The 15155-nt window shown below is 45.8% G+C and overlaps 1 protein-coding gene across 1 annotated transcript in view; it reads right to left on the reverse strand.

Annotated features, from left to right (window-relative positions):
• Positions 1-15155, reverse strand: part of RARS2 (arginyl-tRNA synthetase 2, mitochondrial) — a 49425-nt gene that overhangs the window by 462 nt on the left and 33808 nt on the right. Inside the window, exons 9-19 of the mRNA XM_038761308.1 lie at positions 14421-14579; positions 10999-11105; positions 9665-9760; positions 7100-7160; positions 5159-5235; positions 4172-4296; positions 3353-3420; positions 3147-3256; positions 2083-2178; positions 1390-1464; positions 168-231 (exon numbers count right to left, since the gene is read on the reverse strand). Of these exons, the coding sequence (XP_038617236.1) occupies positions 168-231; positions 1390-1464; positions 2083-2178; positions 3147-3256; positions 3353-3420; positions 4172-4296; positions 5159-5235; positions 7100-7160; positions 9665-9760; positions 10999-11105; positions 14421-14579 (1038 nt within the window). The remainder of the gene's footprint in view (positions 1-167; positions 232-1389; positions 1465-2082; positions 2179-3146; positions 3257-3352; positions 3421-4171; positions 4297-5158; positions 5236-7099; positions 7161-9664; positions 9761-10998; positions 11106-14420; positions 14580-15155) is intronic.

Here is a 15155-nt window from a genome sequence, read left to right on the forward strand (position 1 = left end):
ATAACAGCCATTTTGTCCCCCCAACTCCAGTCTCTAGGACCCACACTGGTCCCTGAAGGTGACAAGCCTGGGGCCTATTTTGGTGGAAGAAAAGCCATGTCAAGGGATATTAAAGGAGACATGTTAAGAGACAGCAGTATTGCTACAGTGACAGAGCAACAACATACCTCTGCTACTTCGGTGGGACTGTTTCTGATAGGCAATGTTCTATGAGCCACAGCTGCCAGATGACTGAAACAGAAAGAGGAAAAGCAGGATTAAGAGCAGCAATTCTGCATTGCGGGAGGGAGATTCAGCCTGAAAACAACCCAAAAGTTCCTGTGAATTCCCTGGGTGTAGGTGAAGTAGGAGAGAACCATGTGCTCACTTGAGGGGGACGTGACAGGCGGTTCATTGGTACCCAGCTCTGAAGTGGTCACTGCTGCAGCCTAGTTTGTTGCCACTGAAAGTGAATGGGCCTGTGGATCAAAACAATTCAATCTAGGGGTCCAACTGGACCCTGTGGCAGGTGGGGTTACCACAGGCAAGTAGAGGGGCTGCTTCCTGGATATGGAAGAAGTAGACTGTGAGCCCACTGTTGGGCAGGGACTGTCTCTATATGTTGCCAATTTGTACTTCCCAAGCGCTTAGTACAGTGCTCTGCACACAGTAAGCGCTCAATAAATACGATTGATGATGATGATGAAGTAGTGGACAAATTGTAATAATACAAAAATTGTGGTATTCAGTACTTAGTACGGGCCCAGCACTGTATGTAGATGCAAAATAACCAGGGCCCATATGGGGCTCACAGTCTATGGAGGAAGGAGAACAGGAATTGAATTCCCATTTTGCAGACGAGGGAACCGAGGCATAGAAAAGTTAAGGGCCCCTCTGCAGTCTAGACTATTCCCTATCTTCTAGAGACCAAGAGGAAATAATGCTTCGCCTCCCTGGCAACGAGAAAGCAGGGGCTGCAGTCAACCAGCACATCAGATCGGAACTGCTAATGCAGGTACGAAAGGGAACTCGGCATGGGTAGGGAAAAGGCTTTTTTCTCCATTAGCCCACAGTGTAGGAGAGCCTGCCTAAGTGTTGCTATTATGGGCGCTAGGGAGACACCAGTCAAATACAGAGCAGGACTGCGTCTGGACCAGTTGGCTGTGGGTCTGAGGAGCTACACGGACCTGCTGACATTACATAAAACCTTGTCTAACTGTTGTTCCTTATGTAAGATGCAACTGTGACAAAATGCCAGCATTCCCTCAGGGAGAATGTGGCGCGATTAAGAGGGAGAGGCTTTGTTGCGGGAGCCTCGTTCAAAGCGAGTGAGTGAATAAGCACTGTCCTGACTTGGACCGGTAAAATTGCCCTTAAGCCGGCGGCAGCAGCGTAACGCTTTTAATTTACCTCAGTATGAGAAGGTAGCTGACGATGTGCTTGGGCTGGAGGTCCTGAGAAGATCTGTACAGCACCTCGTCGTACCTGGGGAACCGAGAACAGAGATGCAGTTGGTAAGGGCAGCGTGCAGCGCTTCTGGCTGTAAAACAAACCCGACGGACTCGGAGGCAAGTAGAGCTATGTATTGGCAGTTTACGAGGGTGAGGCTCCTCCTCGCAATATGCCGCTAATTTTATATTGCAAACTTCCCTGTGGCCACAAGAAAGCCATGTTCCATGGTCAGTTCTTCCCTTTGATCACAAGAGGGGAAGCATATCCACCTAAACACTTACAATATGTGGAATTTGGGGGGCAGAGAGGGGCCATCGTGTGCTGTTTAGGGGTCACCGGTCTAAACCCAGTCCCATCGCTCAGGGCCAGACTAAAAACGGTCGACTGCTGAGGTTAGAAATGAATCCAGAATCCTTTAACATTGTAACTAGCTCTTGTCAGCTCTGGCGTGATACGGGCTTATATCCTAACAGGTAGTGCATTTCAGTGCCTTCAAAATTAAGCACTTAATGGTTTTGCAGGAGCTCTCCTTCCCCAGAGGTCCTTAAGAAGGGTAGATAACCATCAGCTGGGGATGGTTTGAGGTAAGGGGGTTGTTCTTCCAGGCAGGAGGAACATTAAACATTACAGTAAGAGATGCCGCTTGCATACCTGAGGAGGTGCTGGAGGATTGAAACAGACTGCGGCTCTTGTAAGCATGATGTGTTGAAGCCACTCGGCCGATCACATCCAAACGTCTCCTCTAAACTAAAAAGCAAGTCCTGTGTCAGAAAATGATTCCCAGACATAAAATCAGTTTTTTTTTCCTAAAAATCAGTCGGTGATTTTTATCGAGCACTGTACTAAGCACTTGGGAAGGTACAGTCAAAGCCACCAAAAGGTTAAGGATGCTTGGATGGCAGTGGTAAACAGTACATAATGACAAGTGCTATATGTGTGTGCATCTTTCTCCACTCTAATTCCTACAATTTGGAGAGGTTTCCCTTTGAAATGACCATCCTCTGCTGAATCTGTGAAACCAGTTAGTTGCTGCAGCTGATCTTCAACAAGCGTAACAACAATAAGCAGTGCAGTCTAATGGACTTGAATGGGCTTGCGAGTGAGAGGATCTGGGGTCTAACCTCAGCTCTGCCACTGGTCTGCTCTGTGACCTTGGGCAAGTCACTTAACTTCTCTGTGCCTCAGTTACCTCATCTGTAAAAACGGGCATTAAGACCCTATGTGGGACAAGGGACAGTGTCCAACCTGATTATCTTGTATTTACCCCAGCACTTAGTATACTGCCTGGCACGCAGTGGAGAGCTTAACAAATAACATTTATAAAAAATGCCTAGACTTTTTAAATTTTAACATGTGCTACTACCCTGTGTGAAGCTCATTCTTGTCCCCCAGGTTCTCAAACTACTTGGCAGAGAAGAAACAATAAAGTGTGTTTCCCACTATCAGTTAGGATGCTCCTTTCCTATTCTCTTTTTGTCCGTTTGCTCTAGCTCTCCCTCTCATCCCTCCCCCACTGGTCTGCTAAGGAAACTGATCACTAGGATTTCCAAAAGACAGGGAAATTGGGCAGAAGGAAGCAAGCAGCAGCAGCTAGCTACCACTGCCCCTTCCTAGGCATTCCCTGCTTCATTAGTCTCATGTTCAGGCAAAAAAAAAAAAAACCCTGGGGAGAGAGAGAGAGGAGCAGCAGCAATTGTTCTGCTGATTCACCTCACCTGTGCAGTCGGGCATGCGTGTACTGCAGAAAGACACCGGTGTCACCTCGGCTCTGGAGAACCCGATCCCAGCTGAACTGATAATCAGACAAGAGCAAACCCTTGAGGTCCTGAAATGATAAAGGCAAAGATGCTGCAGCTCTGGGATTTGTTCCTTGTCCGAAGCTCAGGCTTCTTTCGAAGGAGAAGCCGCGACTCAGACTTACGTGAACAATCAGCGCTGCTAGCCCGACTCGCTCTGCAGTCTCCTGGGGGTTTTCCAGACCTTTGGTAGCTGAAACGGTAACAGAGAGAAGCACATGTATGACATTGAGCCTGGAACAACGAGTTTCAGTAAAAATGAAAGCTGTTTAGAATTTATGCTTGCAATGAAAATGGATTTATGAAGTTAGCAAAAAGCAAATAGCTCCGTGCAATAAATTTATTTGCCTTCAATCAGATTAATTTCCTTGCTTTAGTCATTCCACTTCCCCTGCCAGGTGTAGGGAGAATATTAACTGATGAATTTAACAGCATCTCTCAATGGAAATGTTGGCCTGACCGAGTCCCAGGAGGCAGAGTTCCTAGTGGCAATATAATCCCTGCAGTAGCAAGCAAACCCCGGAGCTCAACTGCTGCCTTGCTCTGGGGTGGCTTCTGGCCTCAGAGTTAACTGGACATACCACTTTAGGGGGGCACAGAGCATTAGAAGTCACAGAAAGGGAACATCTCCCCTGTCTTCACAGTGTAACCAAATGCAGAGCACTCGTGGCTGAGTGCGGGACACTCACGGTATACAACTGGGTAGTATTCTGAGGCCTGGGGACTCACAAGACAAAGAGGTCTGCCTGAAAAGGGGTGACTTCATGGAATCCCAGTTCCGGAACTGGTGATCTATAATAGATCCGGAGCCTTGAATGAGCAGAAGTCCTACTTATCTATTCCACGAACACCCAACAATATCCAAAGGCTCTGAGTAGGCTCTGTCAGAATAAGAATGACAGGCCGGGTCAGCTTCCGCAAGCATTCAAAAAGAGGGTACTCACTTTTACTAGAAGCCATATTATCCAGCATCCTCGAGCAAGCCTCATTTAAAACATCTTCCAAAAAAGTAACATCTCCTCTCCGTGTCTTCATCCCCTGCACTATTCCAAACGGAACATGCTGACACCTGAATTGGAGAGATAAGAGTCCTTAACCTTTTGGAATACGGAAGAGTAAAGTTGATGATGCCTAATACCATTTAGGCAAAACCCAGATTCACTGGATTCCTGTATTTCTCCTCCCAAAGAAAGCTTGAACATACAAACACGTTTCCAGGAAAGACAGTGTTAACCACAGGAGATTAGGGAAGCGATGTTGCCTAATGGAACGATCACAGGTCTGGAAATGAGGCAATAGAGACCAGCTATGTGACAAGTTGGGCAAGTTACTTAACCTCTGTGCCTTTTTCCTCAACTGTAAAATGGGGAAAAGACACCTGGTCTCCCTCTCAGAGACTGTGAGCCCCATGTGGAACACGGATATTTCTAATGATCTTGTGTCTAGCACAGTGCTTGGCAGCTTGGCACATAGTAAACACTTAATAAAAATCAAAATTATTGGACCAAGGATTTGATTATAGACTCCTTGAAGGCTTCTTCTGTTTCTATATACCTACACAGTGTACATGGTAAGTGCACAGTAAATACTGCTGAGGATGATGATTGGTTTGCACAATGAAAAATAAAAACAATTTAAGATGCAGAAAAGAACTGGGAGTAGGGTTTTGAAAATTAAGCCAACAAGCTAGAGAAGGTATAGGTTTTTTATGACTAAAACAACTGCAATAAATTGGGGGTGGTCTTAAGTTTTACTTTGGGGGGAGGGAGCGGGGGGGGGGGGGGCAAATGGGTTTAAAGCTAAAAAAGGGGAATTTTATTTTGACTTTAAAATGATTAAAGTCCTGCAAAGGAGCAGGGGTGGCCCACACACCCCCCTTGCCTGAAGGGGCTAGACTGGCAAAAGACACGAGAAGGTTTCATGGCACTAACCTTTCTGCCCATTCGTATCCCATGAGCCTCAGAATCTGGAACACTTGCTGAAAATGTCGTCTTTGGCTTTTATCAGTCTTAGGAAGAAAAGAAAAAAAAGTACAGTTCAAGTTAGACTGCAAAAGTAAACTGGTCATAAAGCAAATAAAACACCACACTCTAATAGTCCCAATAGGAAAAGAATTACATCTTCACTTCAGTGAAATGTCAGAGTGCATTTAACAGTGACCGGTGGGGTGAAATTTTATCCAGGGAACACGTCTACCAGCTATATTGTACTGTACTCTCCCAAGCTCTTAGGACAGTGCTCTGCACACAGTAAGCACTCAATAAAAAACTGTCAATTGATTGATACTCTGTAAGCCTTAAAACTCCAGATCCTGAAATTTCACCTGCAATAATGTGCAAAGGAAAGCTGTCTAAAAACATTGACTCGTGTAGGGTTGCCTCAACTTTCCAGATGAGCACAGGAAGAGCTACACTGACTTGCCATGTTCTTCTGCATTCCTTTTCCTTCTGGGACCAAGAGAACAAACAGACAAGGTTAACTCAGGGGCTCAGACTGACCTCTGGAGACTATTAATCCCAGTTTCGGCTTCTTGAATCGCTAGTTTGAGTGGGCTGACCAGGAAAGGGAAGGTAAGTTTTTTTTCCTCTGCGCTCAAAAAAAGGCTGCTAATGAGGATGCAGAGTTTCAAGTTGGGAAATTGTTCGGCAAGGCAAACGCTGCTGACCTCCACTTCGGCTCAAAAAAGGACAGGTCTGTCTGTCTAATGGAGTATGGGAGGAAGCCAGCTTGGTTCTGGGGACCCGACGCACCCAGGTCTGTCTGCCCCAGTCCTTTGGTTCCCAGAAGCTGATTTTTAAGTCCAGGCTGGACCCTAGGAGTTAAGTTCAGCCCCGTCCCGGGACTCCCGAGCCACCCTTCCAGTGACCTGCAACGTGACTGCGGGTGACCAGGGAACAACTGGAACCTTTGGCCGGCCTCAACGTGCCCCTTTGGGCCTGTCCTGGTCCAGGCTGATGGCCAAGAGGCTCCGTGCATATAAAGGGGCGTTCAGGGCTAGGGCTGCTTCCAGGGGTTTGTCCTCACCCATCAGGAACTCTCCGGGCCCTTAGAAAATTCAATTTTGATCCTATTCATCCAAGGGAAAGCAACGGTCTAACTGATTACTCGGGCAAGAGCTGCTTGGAGGGGACCATCTGGGGCTAACTCCTCATCAGAGTTCGCTGGCCAGGGCCAAAACAAAAGAGAGAGGGGAATAAACACAAGTCACTTCCTAAAATTAATTTCACTCACTCATCCGTTCGAGAGTTTGCTGAGGCAGTGTGGCCTAATGACAAGAGCACAGACCTACGAGTCAGAGGACCTGGGTTCTAATTCTGTTTCTGCCACTGGGCAAGACATTCGACTTCTCTGGGCCTCAGTTTCCTCATCTGTAAAACCGGGATTAAATGCCTGTTTTCTCCCCAACTTAGATTGTGAGCCCAGTGAGACAGAGGACTGTGTCTGACATATCTTGTATCTACTCCAACCAATCAATCGTATTTATTGAGCGCTTACTGTGTGCAGAGCACTGTACTAAGCGCTTGGGAAGTACAAGTTGGCAACATATAGAGACAGTCCCTACCCAACAGTGGGCTCACACAGTGCATGACACATAATTGGTGCTTAACAAATACCATCATTATCATCATCATTATCATTAACATTAGAACACTGTACTGGGCATATATGAGAGAATTCGTTAAAATGTAAAGACTCGCCCGAACTATGGCCATTTTTTTTAATATTGTATTTTTTAAGCCCTGAAAATTAGGGTGGAAATGAATCTCTTCCAAAAAGTTTCTGAAAGGCTTACATGTTCCACTTCTGCAACCAACTGATTTAACAAGCAAGGGGAGAAACCGAACTCGCTGCTCTTCATTGGAATCACTTACCACATAAATCATTGAATCAAAATGGTATCTGTCCATTCGATCAATAGCAGCGGCAAGATCTCTGAAAGACATTTACAGATCAGCCGTTACTTGGATCCTCATTCCTCCAGCAGTCTGAAGCTACAAAGAGTGAAAATGATTATGGGGCCAGGATAGACATTTTATTCCCTTTGGGCATCATCATCAATCATATTTATTGAGCGCTTACTATGTGCAGAGCACTGTACTAAGCGCTTGGGAAGTCCAAATTGGCAACATATGGAGACAGTCCCTACACAACAGTGGGCTCACAGTTTAAAAGGGGGAGACAGAGAACAAAACCAAACATACTAACAAAATAAAATAAATAGAATAGATATCTACAAGTAAAATAGAGTAATAAATATGCACAAACATATATACATATAGCCCGGGAGAGAACAATTGCCCGGCTTTGATACGGCACAGAGTTTCCGCCTTCCTGACTGAAAACCCCTTCTAGGCAGCTGTTGAGAAAGGGTATCAGTCCAACTAGCCAAGACCTAATGGAATTAATCACTTGCCTGTCATTTCCTCCCTCCTTTTCCCCCCTCCTCCAGTACTGATTTCAACAATAGGTTCATTCTCTGGGTAACAGCACAGCACAGGTGGGCCAGCAACTTGTCTGCCAGCCCTATCTGTAATTCTGAAATTCCCATGTTAGTGTGAGCGAACAACAGCCGGGACATTTAATGGAATGGAAAAAACAACAACATTATGGTAAAGACCCAATTACGTGCTGAGTAGACTAGTTGGCTTTAATTACAAAAACTGCAACTGGACTATCCAGTAGTGATGATATGATACATTATGAAAAAAAAAAAAAAAAGTTACCAGCTGGACATTAGCCTGAGCTGATCCTTTACTGGAGATCATCACGGTCATCAATGGTATTTACTGAGCGCTTTCTACGTGCAGGGCAGTGCACTAAGCGTTTAGGTGAGTATAATAAAAAGTTGGCAGACACATTCCCTGCCCTCATCAAAGGGCAATTTTCAGGACCTATGTGAACACAATGGGTCAGATGACGAAAGGGCTAACTGATTAAAAAAAACACAGGGCCATTGCCAACACATCAGAGATCTGGCCTCAAGGGGACACTTTCTTCAGCTCCACTTTGTTTTTCTAGACAGTTAACTGTGCCCTGGAATTCCTTGGTGATCTCTCCTCCACACAGCCGTGGTTTTGCAAGCCCTCCCTCCCCCAGAGACTCAGTCAACTAAGGCACACAGGAAGGAGAGAAAAAGCACAGTCTTAGGTGAAGGTTTAATAGGCTTAAGAGTAAAAATAAAAATAACATGCTATAGAAAATCCTGTACTCTTAAATGTCTCACAGGCTTTTCAAAGGAGGAGATTTATTTATTTATTTATTTATTATTACTCTATTTCTTTATCATCACTCTATTTATTATTACTCGATTGATTGATTTATCATTACTCTATTTATTGATTTATCATTACTCTATTTATTATTATTCTATGTATTATTGCTCTATTTATGTATGTGTGTATTATTGCTCTATTTATTTGTGTATTATCATTGCTCTATTTATTTATTTATCAGCACCCTATTCATTTATTTATCAGTACTCTATGTATTTATCAGTACTCTATGTATTTATCAGTACTCTATTTATGTACTTATCAGTACTCTATGTATTTATCAGTACTCTATGTATTTATCAGTACTCTATGTATTTATCAGTACTCTATTTATGTATTTATCAGTACTCTATGTATTTATCAGTACTCTATGTATTTATCAGTACTCTATGTATTTATCAGTACTCCATTTATTTATTTTACTTGTACATATTCTATTTATTTATTTATTTTATTAATATGTTTCGTTTCGTTCCCTGTCTCCCCCTTCTAGACTGTGAGCCCACTGTTGGGTAGGGACCGTCTCTATATGTTGCCAACTTGGACTTCCCAAGCGCTTAGTACAGTGCTCTGCACACGGTAAGCGCTCAATAAATACGATTGAATGAATGAATGAATGAGAAAAAAGGGGTCTGAAGAAACACACCAGAGTACTGGGAAAGCTCTGGATGGGTGAAAAAAGATAAGATTTGGGATGAGAGCCTGCCTCTGCCTTAAACTCGGGGCTCACCTCTCCTCCTCAGCCAGGTAGGGGATAGCTCGGATCACATTCACATTCACAAAATCATTCCTTTCTGATACCACATCACATTCTATTCAGGCAGATGGATGTTGTCAAAGAACGCTCCCTAATGCTGCTGTGCCATTCTAGCCAAAACAGCAAAAAAACCCACCAAAAAACCATGCTACGGACAGAAGAATGGATGCCTTCTTTGACAGTCTCTTCCGTAGTTCATTTTTTCAGTCATTTTTCTGACCCAAATTTTCCCCCTTGGCTAATTAACCAGGATTAGTTCTTATCTAGTAAACTGGACTAGGATTAGTAATGACCCCAGGGAAAAAAACTACCCCTCCCTTTAATCTCAACATTCTGCCAACGGTCAGTGACCACTTGCACAAAACCAACCAAACCAATTTTGATTTCGTCTTTGAACAAACCCTCACCTGGTGGCATAAAGTGAAGTCCCGTCGTTTCGCATGAGAGCGCAAATTAGGGAGGAGTCTCCTGTTTCAGAAAGATCCACCACTGCTGCTCCTTGCCTAAGAACACAAAGCGGGGACAACTCAGATATATCATTACCCGACCAGAGTCAACAAGAACCCTACATTACAACACTCTTGGGGGGAAAAAAACACACTTGGTTTTCTCACAGGGTGTGCTTTCACGCACATTTGGGATAAACATAGTAAGCGCTCAATAAATACGATTGATGATGATGATGATGATGATGATGATAGACACTGCTTGAGAATCAGGGAACGTTGTTCTGAGAATGCGTGTCCTGTCAGCATGTAAGCTTCTCGGTAGACACTTTAAAGAAGTTCACTCATTCATTCAATCGTATTTATTGAGCGCTTACTATGTGCAGAGCACTAAGCGCTTGATAATAATAATGATGGCATTTGTTAAGCGCTTACTATGTGCAAGTGCTTGGCGGGGGCGGGGGGGGGAGATACAAGGTGATCAAGTTGACCCACCTGGGGCTCAGTCTTCATCTTAGCCTTCACAGATGAGGGAACTGAGGCCCAGAGAAGTGAAGTGACTTGCCCAAAGTCACACAGCTGTCAAGTGGCAGTCAGGATTAGAACTCATGACCTCTGGCTCCCCAGCCCGTGCTCTTTCCACTGAGCCACGCTGCTTCTCTGCAGTAGCGCTTCCAGGCCGGCAATAACAACAATAATCATGCCGATGGCATTTATTAAGCGCTTCCTACGTGCAAAGCACCGTTCTAAGCGCTGGGGAGGTTACAAGGTGATCAGCTTGTCCCACTGGACACAGTCTTAATCCCCATTTTACAGATGAGGTAACTGAGGCCTAGAGAGGTGACTTATCCAAAGTCACACAGCTGACAATTGGCAGAGGCAGGATTTGAACTCATGACCTCTGACTCCAAAGCCACTGGGCCACGCTGCTTCGAGGGGTCTGCAGCAGGCAATGGTGCGGATAATTTTGGAAACTGTACTGATTCTTCAACTTCCACCCCGGGGAGTTTTAGCCTCCCACAGCCAGAAATTCAATCCAACTCCAGCTCTGCCCCTGGATCCTGACGCCCAAAGTCCATCTCTGTTACACCCGAGGTCTGACCCTCGATTTGGAAAGCCACTGCTGCACACATGTCGGGCCCTGCGGCTGCAGGGGCACGGCCAGAGCCTGCCCCCAGCGTGGGAGGAATTTGCTGAAAGAAAATATAATTGGCTTCTCCTTTGTTGCTGGAAAAAAAAACAATGCTTGCTATTTCAGGACATCAAATAATAAACCGAAAAACGATCAGGCTTACGTTGTTTTCTGAAGGAGTCCTTTACCGTCTAAGAGCTTTAAGACCTCCTGAGATTTCTCTTGATAAAACGATTCTCCTGAATAGTCATCAAAATGTACCCCTAGACGCTGGACATTTCCGGGAACAAAAAGAAATCACGGTATTAGGGAAGGTAATAATTACAGTAATAATAATCATGGTATGTGTTAAGTGCTTACTGCGTTACCAACCGCTGTACTAAGCACTGCGGGTAAGACATAAAAGACATTCAGATTGGACACGGTCCCTTTCCCACATGGGGCTCACAATCTAGAGGGAGTAGGATTACTCCCCATTTTACAGAGGAGGAAATGGAGGCACAGAGAAGTGAAGTGATGGGACTTGCCCACGGTCACAGAGAAGACAAGCGGTGGGGCTGGTGATTCCCAGGCCGGTGCCCTTTTCACAGGGTGTTTTATTTAACTCATGGGAGAGCAGGCTGCCCTGTGGCCCAAACGGAGGCCGTGAGGCTTGGATTTCCCAGTTTTCCTTGACAGCTGTTGATGTTAGGTTCCTGGAAGGACCAGAGCTGGCAGGACACACGTCTTCTGGACAAGAAGCACTGGGGACTCATCATCATCAATCGTATTTATTGAGCGCTTAAATGCAAGGCTTGTGGAAAGCACACCGGGGGAAAAAAATCCATTCCAAACCTGTTTCCGGATGGCCATGCCCACACTCGTCTCCTCTGGCCCTGAGATTGCTTTGTGTCCTTCAGATACGAAACTGGGAATCTTACGCAGCACCCAGGGAATTTCTTGGTCATCACCAGACATTCGCTCTTACTCTTTTATTCATTCATTCATTCAATCGTATTTATTGAGCGCTTACTCTGTGCAGAGCACTGTACTACGCGCTTGGGAAGTACAAGTTGGCAACACATAGAGACGGTCCCTACGCAACAACGGGCTCACACTCTAGAAGGGGGAGACAGACAACAAAACATGTGGACAGGTGTCGAGTCGTCAGAACAAATAATTAAAGCTCTATGCACATCATTAACAAAATAAATAGAATAGTAAATATGTAGAAGTAAAATAGAGTAATAAATCTGTACAAATATAGATACAAGTGCTGTGGGGAGGGGAAGGAGGAGAACTGTGAGCCCACTGTTGGGTAGGGACTGTCTATGTTGCCAACCTGTACTTCCCAAGCGCTTAGTACAGTGCTCTGCACACAGTAAGCGCTCAATAAATACGACTGATTGATTGATTAGGTGAGTCCAGCCGGCTCACCATCGCGGGCGGTCTGATCCACGGCCGTGGAAAGCCACACTTACTCAAAACCGTGGTGGGAAACTGAGCAGTGCTACTCTAGCAATGACTGACTGACTTTTAGACTGTGAGCCAACTGTTGGGTAGGGACTGTCTCTATATGTTGCCAACTTGGACTTCCCAAGCGCTTAGTACAGTGCTCTGCACACAGTAAGCGCTCAATAAATACGATTGATTGATTGATAAGGGAAACCAGCTTCCCAAACCACCTTTAAATTGTCCCGCTTTGTTCTCCATGTAACCACAGAAGAGCAGACTCCGATGGTGTGAAGCCAGGGGAGCCCAAGAACACTACACTGGTGAAGCGCACAGCTTTTGGGGGGAAAGGGAGAGATCCGGACTACTACCAAATGTCTGCTAGTTGACGAAAGGGTGACCAGAGCCACAGCGGGGGAAGACCTAGAGGCAAAGTGACAGAAAGAAAGGGAGATCCTCTGTCCCTACTTCATTCGGCCATAGCGGTACAATAATGGAACAAAAACGGGGAGAAGGACTGCGAGGCCTACGTGGCGAGGGGACTGTGTCCGACCTGATTACCTTGTAAAAATAATAATAATAATAATGGCATTTATTAAGCGCTTACTATGTGCCAAGCACCGGTCTAAGCGCTGGGGAGGTTACAAAGTGATCGGGTTGCCCCACGGGGGCGGCTCAAAGTCTTCATCCCCATTTTACAGATGAGGTCACCGAGGCCCAGAGAATAATAATAAAATAATAATAATAGCATTTATTAAGCGCTTACTATGTGCCAAGCACTGCTCTAAGCGCTGGAGAGGTTACAAGGTGATCGGGTGGTCCCACGGGGGGCTCCGGGTCTTCACCCCCATTTTCCAGAGGAGGGAACGGAGGCCCAGAAAAGTGAAGTGACTCGCCCAAAGCCACACGGCTGACAGACTGTGAGCCCACTGTTGGGTAGGGACCGTCTGTATATATTGCCAGCTTGTCCTTCCCAAGCGCTTAGTACAGTGTTCTGCACAGTAAGCGCTCATAAATACGACTGAATGAAATTTGGTTAATATGCTCTGTTTTGTCGTCCGTCTCCCCCTTCTAGATTGTGAGCCCGCTGTTGGGGAGGGACTGTCTCTAGATGTGGCCAACTTGGACTTCACAAGTGCTTAGTACAGTGCCCTGCACACAGTAAGCGCTCAATAAATACGACTGAATGAAATTTGGTTAATATGGTTTGTTTTGTCGTCCGTCTCCCCCTTCCAGACTGTGAGCCTGCTATTAGGTAGGGACCTCTGTTGTCCGTCTCCCCCTTCTAGACTGAGCCAACTTGTACTTCCCAAGCGCTTAGTACAGTGCTCTGCACACAGTAAGCGCTCAATAAATACGATTGAATGAATGAATGAATTTTAATGATGGCAAGAAACCCTCAGGGGTTAGTTCATTTCTAAGACCCTGAAAGAGACTAATTATGCTCTTTTACATTGCTGGTGGTTTCATCAAGACCCACTTGAACAAACACCTTCCAGGGGTGCTTGATAAAGAACTCTGGGAGTCTTAAATGTTCGCATCATGTTATATCCCCATGTCCTAAAATGTGACCTCTAAGGGACACAAATTTGTCCACAAAGGGAGCACAAGAAGGGGCAGGGCCAGCCACCCTTCTAGTTCTGAATCAATCAATTGTATTTATTGAGCGCTTACTGTGTGCAGAGCACTGTACTAAGCGCTTGGGAAGTACAAGTTGGCAACACATAGAGACAGTCCCTACCCAACAGTGGGCTCACAGTCTAAAATGTGGCACCAGTGGCTTTAAGTAACGCCCAGAGATGCCACTGGCAGATCAAAGTGCCCAGTGGGTCTGAAACACCGCCTATCAGCCAGGTGCACGCTTTGACCTAGAGGTTTAAAGGATTGTAAACCACTTGAAACGGACTGTGCCGTGCTCTTTAATCAATCAATCAATCGTATTTATTGAGCGCTTACTGTGTGCAGAGCACTGTACTAAGCGCTTGCACTGTACTAAGCTCTTTAAACCTCAGTCCTGCCTGCCCAGCACCCTCCCAGTGTGAGGCTGGTGGTGCCCATTAGCTTTGCCTTGGACTGAACTGGGCCTCAAAGGAACAACTCACGTCCCCCGCAGTCACAACCAACAGCGAAAGATTGGAGGAGTGGGCTTGGCACCTTGTAAATCCGAAAGTAGTCTGCGATGCTCAGGTCCCGAAATTTTTTCCACAATGAAACGGCCTCCTGATCACCCGTTTCCAAGCGTCTGAAGAACTCGCGCGCCGACTTCTCCACGTTTTCATCATCTGCTGCTTCTTTATTAACTTGAACGTAAACCTGAAAGCACAATGGCACACTCATTGCAGGGGTCATCAGTGGCTGGAATCGACCCCCGCAGAGGGACCCAAGGAAATGCGGTACAAGGAATAAACCTGAAAGCTTTCGGTCCCACCACAGTGGCTCAGCTGGTGTCTCCCCATACCCTGACTGGATAATAATAATAATAATAGTATTTATTAAGCACTTACTATGTGCAGAGCACTGTTCTAAGCACTGGGGAGGTTACAAGGCAATCAGGTTGTCCCACAGGGGGCTCACAGTCTTAATCCCCATTTTACAGATGAGGGAACTGAGGCACAGAGAAGTGAAGTGACTTGCCCAAAGTCACACAGCTGACAAATGGCTGAGCCGGGATTTGAACCCGTGACCTCTGACTCCAAAGCCCGTGCTCTTTCCACTGAGCTATGCTGCTTCTCTGCTTCTGGATCCTACTGACCTCGCTCATGCAGCCACCCACCTCATTCCCCAGTCCCCCAGATTCCGTGTTTGGGAAGGATGGTGATGCTTCCTTCCTTTACCTGGTGCATTTCAGCAGAGTTGGAAAGGCTTAACTTACAGTAGGCAAATCAGAGG

This window comes from Tachyglossus aculeatus, chromosome 19 (genome assembly GCF_015852505.1).
Source record: "Tachyglossus aculeatus isolate mTacAcu1 chromosome 19, mTacAcu1.pri, whole genome shotgun sequence".
Lineage (NCBI taxonomy): Eukaryota > Metazoa > Chordata > Mammalia > Monotremata > Tachyglossidae > Tachyglossus > Tachyglossus aculeatus.